Source organism: Microchirus variegatus (assembly GCF_963457635.1).
Source record: "Microchirus variegatus genome assembly, chromosome: 2".
Lineage (NCBI taxonomy): Eukaryota > Metazoa > Chordata > Actinopteri > Pleuronectiformes > Soleidae > Microchirus > Microchirus variegatus.
In genome coordinates this window covers 43,667,820-43,678,238 of record NC_139803.1, presented here as the reverse complement: position 1 = coordinate 43,678,238, position 10,419 = coordinate 43,667,820, and the positions used below count along the sequence as shown (strand labels likewise).

Sequence of the window (10,419 nt, the reverse complement as noted above, 5' to 3'; positions counted from 1 at the left end):
GAGGCTGGCCGGTGGCCTGGCCGCGCGGCGGGTGTGTGTGAGCGAGCGAGCGAACGTGCGTGCGCGCGGTGACTGCGTGCGTGCGCGTCCCCGCGGGCCCGGATGGGTCGCCGCCACAGAGCTGGGACACGGACAGATGTGTCACTCTCACCCACATTTACAGACCCGGGATATCGCGACAAGTGGGAAAATCGACGGTTTTATTCAAAAATTCACGTTTTAACTGTAATGTTCATGTTTTCACTCAGTAAATCAACATTTTAAATGTTATTTTGAATGATATTTTACACTTATTTAACCGGTTTATCATATTTATTTTGACATTTTTAACTTTTCACTGGATAAATCATACTTTTAAATTAACATCTTACACTTTTTAACAGGTTAATCCACATTTTTGTGTATATTTTCAACCATTTACTCAATAAATCATAGTTTTAAATCAATATATTACACTTTTGAACAGTTATATCCTATTTTACATTGATGATTTTAACTTTTCACCAAATAAATCGTAGATTTAAATCACTATCTTACACTTTTGAACAGGTTTATCCTATTTTACTTTGACATTTTTAACTTTTCACTGAATAAATCATCATTTTAAATCAATATGTTATATTTTTGAGCTGGTTAATAATGTTACCACATTGCCAGTTCAAACTTTTTAACTCAATAAATCGGTTTCTTTTCACTTTTGATAAACTTTTGGTTTATTTTACACGTTGTATTCAGTAAACTATATATGTTTTAAAAGATTTCAGTGTGACTCAGTTTATTTATTTATAATAATGTAATGTTTATAATAATAATAATATTATTTTCTAGTTTACTTTAAAGTTTTTTCTTGGTGAAAATGTATCATAAAATGTAATAATAATCATAAACATTTTTCCTGACTATGACCATTTCTATTGTTTTTATTTATGTCAAAAGTTACTTTTTTTTGACGAGTGCGTCATCCTCTTTCACAGAGACGATCTTTGGTGCCGTGTCGCATGTCATTGGCAGCGGAGTTAAAGGAGCAGTCCGTGTTTTGGTGTAATGTAGACGATGATGAGTCCACTTCTTTCTCACATTGTTGTCTCGCGGTTGTGGGCGGGGCGAGTCTTTCTGATACGTCACGATGACGTCATCATCACAGATATTAGGGCTGGGGAAAAAAAAAAAATTGGGTTCCAAAGCGAAAAAAAACCTCAGAGTGCAGAACCTGTTGAGTGAAACGACTGTAAACCTTGTGCAAACATCACCTGACAAACAGTTTCATCGCCTCAGTCTGTGTGTGTGTGTGTGTGTGTGCAACAAAAGGGGGTGTGGTCAGGAAACACCTGGAGGACAGGAAACTCGGACAAAGGCAGAAAGCAAAACAGTCTTTTCTGTCGAGAAAAAGAATTAACTCCTCCCTCCCTGTTACCATGGCAACGCTGATGTCTGACCTTTGACCTTTGACCTCCCTCTTCCCAAAGTTAACACCACTTTATAACATACGACAACGTGATTGAATTAAAACCTTCTAAAGTTGACTTTACACCGTGTCAATGACTGATTGATGATTTAATCACTTGTATAAACTGTTTCCATTGTTGATGAGTGAAGAATAGTCACTTTATAAATGTTTGTGCTGCTGCCCCCCGGTGGACAAACACAGACAAAGGCTTTACGTCACTTTTTTTCTTTTTTAAAAGTGTAATATATCAAAGAAATCAAATGAATACATGACAGAGATCAGAATGTGACTTAATAAATAAATATAAATATTGTTATGAAAACTGATTAATGTAAACAGGAAGTGCTGTGATGTAAACAGGAAGTGCTGTAATTTCTGTATATAATCTGTCTTTTTAACAAAGTAACAAACACCGAATATAAAGGTGGCCTTCAAACAAAGATATTTTATATATAAACTTATATACTTATATGTATATAATCATAAATATAGTTCATGCTAGTAGCTTCCGCATATTCGCACGTGACGGGGGAGGGTCTCCTCTCGGTCGTGGAGAACTTCTTGCTGACGTCGCCCGAATCTGCGACGCTAACAGAGGAAGCTAAGGTCTTCTTCGCTGGAGCGACGGCACAGTTTTTGGGGGGGAGGGGGCGGGGCATCAGGAGAACGATGCGGCGCTTGATGGCGTGCAACGTATGGCGCATTCCATTTACACCAGACGTCGGAAACCGGGGAGTGGCGTCCCATTTGGGAACTTGGAAGAAATATGGACGAGAAAGTATCTCGAGCTAGCTATTGTTAGCAATAACGACGCTCCGTTAGCCGCTTGACGCCGGCCGGGCTCTATGCTAGTTCTGGAACCTGAAAAGTTGGTTTTTTGGCTAGAAACAAAAATAATCGGTTCTTCCGCATGAACGGTGACATCATCAGTGGGCGTGTCATAAGTAGAGGAAGTAGTAACGTCCTACCAGGGCCGTGTACAAATGGTACATGGAAATCCGAGGGGGGTGCTCCTTCGACATTTTTACTTCCTACTACCTTTTGCGAAACTTCCTGAGTCCTAAAATCCAACAAAACTATTGGGAAAACGTCTCTTGTGATGCTATTAGCTTGTACAAGAGCGTGAAGTTAGCATTTCAAGAAATATAAACACAATCAAACATGCGAGGCCACGAGTGCTCTCGCGATCCCCGTTGCTAACGATAGCCGCGCTACAGCGACGGCCGATGAAGCTCCGTAGTGTCCGTTTTCCTGGATCCGTTCGACCTCCTCCTGCTGGACAAAATGGAGACGCGAGCGAACTTCACGTTGTTTCGGAACATCCGCGTGGAGTAGTAGTACAGCAGCGGGTTGACGACGCTGTTCGCCGCCGCCAGACACAGCGTCACCACCACCGCTAGCTGCAGCGGAACCCTGACATCGCAGCTCCAGTTGTTGTACGTGGCGTGCAGGTGCACCGATCGGATCACGTGATAGGGCAGGAAGCAGAACAGGAAAGTCGCGGTCACGATGGTAACCATTTGCGCAGAGTGGCGGCGGTTGCGCCGGCAGGTGTCGGGGGTTCTGCGGAGGCCGGACTGGTCCATCAGGTGTCGTACGATGCCGCAGTAGCAAATGAGGATGAGGACAAAGGGAAGCAGGAAGCCGACAGTCGAGCCCACGTAGTTCAAGATGAGGACGAGTTTTACGCTGGATCCACAAGACGGCTCAAAACAGCGAGGCAGGTTTTCTCTGAAGACACGGAGAAGGTGTTAAAAGTTGTTCTGTTAGCATGTATATTATATATAGCTATAGCGAGCAAGCTAGCTAATGGTGTGTTCCATTTGTGGTCAGAACTCCAAATTTTCCCCCGAACTTGGATTCCCCTGAGGTCAAGGGGCGCGCTTGTATAAGAAAATACAATATGGTATTCCTAGCTAGCTACCACCATGCTAGTGTTCCATTTGTAGTTAAAGCTCGGAACTGTGGATTCCCATGACGGCATGGGGCGCGCTTGTATAAGAAAGGTTCCCTAAGTTCGGATTTCCAACTTGGAAACTCGGAACAACCCCAATACGGTATTACTAGCTAGCTACCACCATGCTAGTGTTCCGTTTGTAGTCAGAACTTGGAATTTGTGAGGTCATGGGGCGTTCTTGTGTAAGAAACGGCCCCTAAAATGGAAATGGAACATAATGTATAATTAGCATAATGCTAACTTGCATTAGACGCTCATAGAAGAAAATGCTATGACCATTGTAAAAAGTAAAAAAATGCTAACTCTTTTTTACCTGATTGTCATGCCACTGTACAGGAAGGGAGCACAAGACCCGCCCACAAACAGCCAGATCCCAAGGCAAACCAATAAGGTCCGAGTGGGCGTGGCCTGGCAGCGGTGATAGTGGGGCTTGGCCACGGCGAGCCAACGTAGCATGCTCATAAGAGTGAGGAAGAAGATGCTGAGGGAAGAAGAACGAAGCTAACGCTAAGGTGTTTGTTCAGATTTGTGTGTTACACATTAGTGCTGTGGGGACATTAGCGTTACACATTAGCCCTGTGGGGACATTAGTGTTACACATTAGCGTTACATATAGCGCTGTGGGGACATTAGCGTTACACATTAGTGTCACACATTAGCGTTACACATAAGCCCTGTGGGGACATTAGTGTTACACATTAGCGTTACATATAGCGCTGTGGGGACATTAGCGTTACACATTAGTGTTACACATTAGCGTTACACATTAGCCCTGTGGGGACATTAGTGTTACACATTAGCGTTACACATTAGCGCTGTGGGGACATTAGCGTTACACATTAGTGTTACACATTAGTGTTACACATTAGCGTTACACATTAGAGTTACACATTAGCGTTACACATTAGCGTTACACATTAGCGCTGTGGGGACATTAGCGTTACACATTAGTGTTACACATTAGCGTTACACATTAGCGCTGTGGGGACATTAGCGTTACACATTAGTGCTGTGGGGACATTAGCGTTACACATTAGTGTTACACATTAGTGTTACACATTAGCCCTGTGGGGACATTAGCGTTACACATTAGCCCTGTGGGGACATTAGCGTTACACATTAGTGTTACACATTAGCGATGTGGGGACTTTAGCGCTACACATTAGCCCTGTGGGGACATTAGTGTTACACATTAGTGTTACACATTAGTGTTACACATTAGTGTTAAACATTAGTGTTAAACATTAGCGTAACACATTAGCATTACACATTAGCTTTACACATTAGCGTTACACATTTGCGTTACACATTAGCGCTGTGGGGACATTAGCGTTACACATTAGTGTTACACATTAGCGCTGTGGGGACATTAGCGTTACACATTAGCCCTGTGGGGACATTAGCGTTACACATTAGTGTTACACATTAGTGTTACACATTAGCCCTGTGGGGACATTAGCGTTACACATTAGCCCTGTGGGGACATTAGCGTTACACATTAGCGCTGTGGGGACATTAGCGTTACACATTAGCGCTGTGGGGACATTAGCGTTACACATTAGTGCTGTGGGGACATTAGCGTTACACATTAGTGTTACACATTAGTGTTACACATTAGCCCTGTGGGGACATTAGCGTTACACATTAGCGCTGTGGGGACATTAGCGTTACACATTAGCGCTGTGGGGACATTAGCGTTACACATTAGTGCTGTGGGGACATTAGCGTTACACATTAGTGTTACACATTAGCGCTGTGGGGACATTAGCGTTACACATTAGCCCTGTGGGGACATTAGCGTTACACATTAGCCCTGTGGGGACATTAGCGTTACACATTAGTGTTACACATTAGCGTTACACATTAGCGTTACACATTAGCGTTACCTGGTGTACAGGTTGACGTAGAAGAAGTACTGACACACTCGGCACAGCCAGTCGGGGAAAGTCCAAACTGCATCGTGGAAATAGTACATCAGACGCAGAGGCAGCGTTAGCGAGAAGCTGCAGTCTGATAGGGCGAGGTTCATCACCACCACGGAGAAGGCGGAGCTTCTGTTGAGAGGAGACGCGAAGACGGTCGAGTTTAGTTTGTTTGTGTTTTGAATGAACAGACATGATCATGTAATAATGTTTGACCTGCAGCTCTTCAACACAACCACAAGATGGTGCTGTGGTCAAAGTGAAGATAAACTGAAAACTACTGTGAAAAAGAAAGCGATAGAATAGAATAAAGTACAATACTATAGAATAGAACAAAGAAGAGATAACAGAATAGAACAAAGTAGAAAAAAATGGAATGGAACAACATAGAATAAGATAAAGTAGAAAATTATAGAATAGAACAAAGTGGAAAATGAGAGAATATAATAAAGTAGAATAGAACGAACTAGAAAAAAATAGAATAGAGCAAAGTAGAAAATGATAAAACAGAACAGAGTAGAGATAATAGAATAGAACAAAATAGAAAACAATAAAGTAGAACAAAGTTGAAAATGATAGAATAGAACAAAGTAGAAAATGATAGAATAGAATAAGGTAGACAATGATAGAATAGAATAAAGTAGAAAACAATAGAATAGAAAACAATAGAATAGAGCAGTAGAAAATAATAGAAAAGAACAAAGTAGAACATTGTAGAATAGAATAAAGTAAAAAAAAGAATAGAACAAAGTTAAAAAACAATAGAATAGAACAAAGTAGAAAATAATAGAATAAAACAAAGTAGAAAACAATAGAATAGAACAAAGAATAGATAACATAATAGAACAAAGCAGAAAATGATGATAGAACAAAGTAGAAAACGATAGAATAAACCAAAGTAGAAACTAATAGAATAGAACAAAGAAGAAAATGATCGAATAGAACAATGTAGAAAATTATAGAATAGAACATGTAGAAAATGATAGAATAGAATAAAGTAGAAAACAATAGATAAGAACACAATAGAAAATAATAGAATAGAACAAAGTAGAAAACAATAGAATAGAACAAAGTAGAAAATGATAGAATAGAACAAAGTAGGAAATGATAGAATAGAACAAAGTAGAAAAAATAGTATAGAACAAAGTAAAAAACAATAGAATGGAACAACATAGAAAAGAATAAAGTAGAAAGTGCACGTGCATGTGCGTGTGAGTGTGCATGTGCATGTGCGTGTGCGTGTGCGTGCACACCTGCGGCAGCTGTGCAGGTAAAACACCACCAGGACGACGGCGTTGGAGATGAAGGCGACAGGAAACAGCAGCAGATACGTGTATTTGTAGACGCTGAACTTGACGTGATCGTAGTCGTGCGAACACTCCGTCAGCCATGTTGACGACGTGTTGTTGCACAGGGCGGTGGCCATGGCAACCAGGTGTTCTGAGGACACACGGACACACACACACACACACACATAAAACACGTCTTTATTTCACTGATCGACAGACTTATCCAACAGGAAACTGATGTTTGTATAAAGTGTTTTGTTCCCCAGAGGAGAAGTTTGTTTCCTCATTCCTTCACTGTCCCACACACACACACACACACATGCACGCACACACACACACACACACACAGTTAATTTGTATACAAAGAACAGTCACCCACTGACACTGACACTGACAGTTCAGGTTTGAAAAATCACGTACGAGGAACAGACGGAACATCGGCTGAAACGCCATGTTAGCGAAGGAATAACGACGATAACGATCTTAGCAAAAGGCTAATCTCATGAAATCTAAAATATTCCAATCATGTTTTCCACTGTATTTCACTGTTAGACAGACTTTAACAACAGGCAACTGACGTTTGTAAGCCACTCACTCTCCCACACCAAACCCCATAGAGAAAAGCAGTGATTTTAGGAGCTGCTGGTCTGCTGCTGCCTCGTGTGGTCACTTTGTGTCACTGAATTAAGTCTAAATTAAATCATTTTAAAGCCGAATTCACTAAAATAAGACATTGTAAGTTAGTGATGGAGGCAGCAGTGGATCAACAACTCCTGTGAACTCCTGTGTCTCTGTGGTGTTAAAATCACTGGTTTACTCTATGGACTTTGGTGTGGGAGAGTGAGTGGTTTATAAAAGTCAGTTTCTTGTTAATTAAACCTTTTGTACTTCACAAAATCTACGTCAGTTTAAGTCTACGACATCTTTAGAACGCGTTCACGTCTTTATTTCACTGTTAGACAGACTTTAACAACAGGAAACTGACGTTTATAAACCACTCACTCTCCCACACCAAACCCCATAGAGAAAACCAGTGATTTTAGCTCACGGGGACACAGAAGCTGCTGGTCCTCTGCTGCCTCGTGTGGTCACTTTGCGTCACTGATTTAAGTCCAAATTAAATATTTTAAAAGCCGAATTCACTAAAATCAGTCATTGTAAGTTAGTGATGGAGGCAGCAGTGGATCAACAACTCCTGTGAACTCCTGTGTCTCTGTGATGTTAAAATCACTGGTTTACTCTATGGACTTTGGTGTGGGAGAGTGAGTGGTTTACAAACGTCAGTTTTTTTAACATCACTGCACACATTATAATGATCGATTATCTCATTATGCTATACTATAAACACACATATATAGTGATACTGCGTACATACGGGTACATTAACGTTGTATAAATACAGTTACTGTGTACAACGATGGTCCAGTAAATATATATAGACATATTATTATCAGTATACACTCAGTGGTGAACATGCAAAGAGTTGAAAGAAGTGAAGAGAGGCTGAAACTGACCTTAAACCAGTGAGTTCTTCATCATCATCATCATCATCATCCGTCCTCACACCTGTGTGTGTGTGTGTGTGTCTTTGTCTCTGTCCTTTATCTGAGCTCACGATTCAAATCCTCAGGCTGTGAACGTGTGTGTGTTCATCCGCAGCTGCATTCCCTGGAAACGATAAGCTGTTACGCACACACACACACGCACACACACACACGCATGCATGCACACACACACACACACACACTCTCCAGGATGTAAACAATCAGGAAGTGCACACACACACACACACACACACAAACATTTGTGAAGTTGTTTGAACTCGTCGATCACCTTCTCAAAAATAACTCTGTCTTTCTCCAGAATTACACTCGTGACTCACTGACGTCACAGTGACTCAGCATCTCATTTTAATATCTTATCTTAATGATGACTTATTATTTTATCATGACTTAGTGTCATTAAAGTCATCGACTGTCACTTTATGCATAACATAACATCTCAAATAAAGACTTCTCTAATAGATTATCTCAGAATATTGACTTAGTGTCTCAAATATTTACTTATTATCTAAAGATATGGACTTATTGTCTAAAAATATGGACTTATTGTCTCAAATATTGACTTGTTATCTCAAATATAGACTTATTATCTAAAAATATGGACTTATCTAAAAATATGGACTTATTATCTCAAATACGGACTCGTTATCTAAAAATATTGACTTATTGTCTAAAAATATGGACTTAAAATCTAAAAATATGGACTTATCTAAAATATGGACTTATTGTCTAAAAATATGGACTTATCTAAAATATGGACTTATTGTCTAAAATATGGACTTATTATCTAAAATATGGACTTATTATCTAAAAATATGGACTTATTGTCTAAAATATGGACTTATTGACTCAGAATATTGACTTATCTAAAAATATTGACTTATTATCTAAAAATATGGACTTATCTCAAATATGGCCTTACTATCTCAGAATATTGACTTATAATGTAAAAATGTGGACTTATCGCAAATATGGACTTATTTTCTTAAATATGGACTTATTGTCTGAAAATATGGACTTATTATCTAAAATATGGACTTATTGTCTGAAAATATGGACTCGTTATCTAAAAATATGGACTTATTGTCTAAAATATGGACTTATTATCTAAAATATGGACTTATTATCTAAAAATATGGACTTATAGTCTAGAATATTGACTTATTGTCTAAAAATATGGACTTATAATCTCAAGTATTGAGTTGTTATCTAAAAATATGGACGTATCTCAAATATGGACTTCTTATCTAAGAATATTGACTTATGTAAAAATATGGACTTATCTCAAATTTAGACTTATAATCTAAAAATATGGACTTACTGTCTCAAATATTGACTTATTATATCAGAATATTAACTACATACTTCAGAATAGTGACGGAACATCTGTAAATTATGATTAAATGGAAAGAAAAAAAACATTGCGTTGGCCGGGAATCGAACCCGGGTCAACTGCTTGGAAGGCAGCTATGCTAACCACTATACCACCAACGCTGACGACCCCACTCTCGAACACTTGAGACTATATTCCAGTCCAGGTTTAGTTGATAATATTCATATATTAACGTTATATTTGGTCATAAACGTTACTCACGTTGCTAGTTTTGCTGCCACAGCTAGCATGTAGCAGAGCCACGTCTATGCTAGCAGTTTCACATTGGACACGGGAGCCGTTCATTTCGCACTCTTGTGGCCAGTTTTTCTAACGTTTAACCTTCGGTGTTTTCATCACAAATATCGCAGAAATAGAGAGACCTTAGTCCAGATCCGACGACTATGACGAGTGGTTTTAAAACTAAACCGCTTTGAGTGTATTTTCAAACCAAGAAACGGACTTCGGTGCTGTGTTGCTAACCGATTAGCTTGTGTGGCTCCCCGCTAACAACGTTGCTGCTCCCCGCTCACGCGTTGTTAGCACGCTGCTAACGTCGCTCCGGTGCCGGGGTTCACGGAGCTCCTGACCGACACAGCGAGTGTACTGAACGTGTGACCCCAGCCGATGAACGCACATCCCCGCTGCCTTTAGGTCTCCAACACGGTCGGCTCGGAGCTGGAGCTGGAGCCCGGGGAGGCGCCGGGACGTGTTAAACACCGCAGCGGGGGCAGTGGAGGTTCCGTTTGACAGGTGGACGGTCCACAACCAAACATCTGTGGTTCACTTTTCTCCACTAGATGGCGCCATTTAATCATACACCTGCAGAGACGTAATTAAAGGAAGAGTTCACCTTTTTTTTAAAGGGGG

At 40.3% G+C, this 10,419-nt stretch overlaps 1 protein-coding gene across 1 annotated transcript; it reads right to left on the bottom strand.

The window, feature by feature from the left end:
* Positions 1-2,658: 2,658 nt before the first annotated feature.
* LOC310942307 (cysteinyl leukotriene receptor 1-like) lies at positions 2,659-7,068 on the bottom strand (the record flags this gene model as incomplete). The annotated part of the gene is made up of 5 exons (XM_083907680.1): positions 2,659-3,178; positions 3,718-3,885; positions 5,291-5,458; positions 6,580-6,766; positions 7,032-7,068. 5 exons carry the CDS (start codon positions 7,066-7,068, stop codon positions 2,659-2,661), a joined length of 1,080 nt encoding a protein of 359 aa, XP_083763806.1.
* Positions 7,069-10,419: the final 3,351 nt, after the last annotated feature.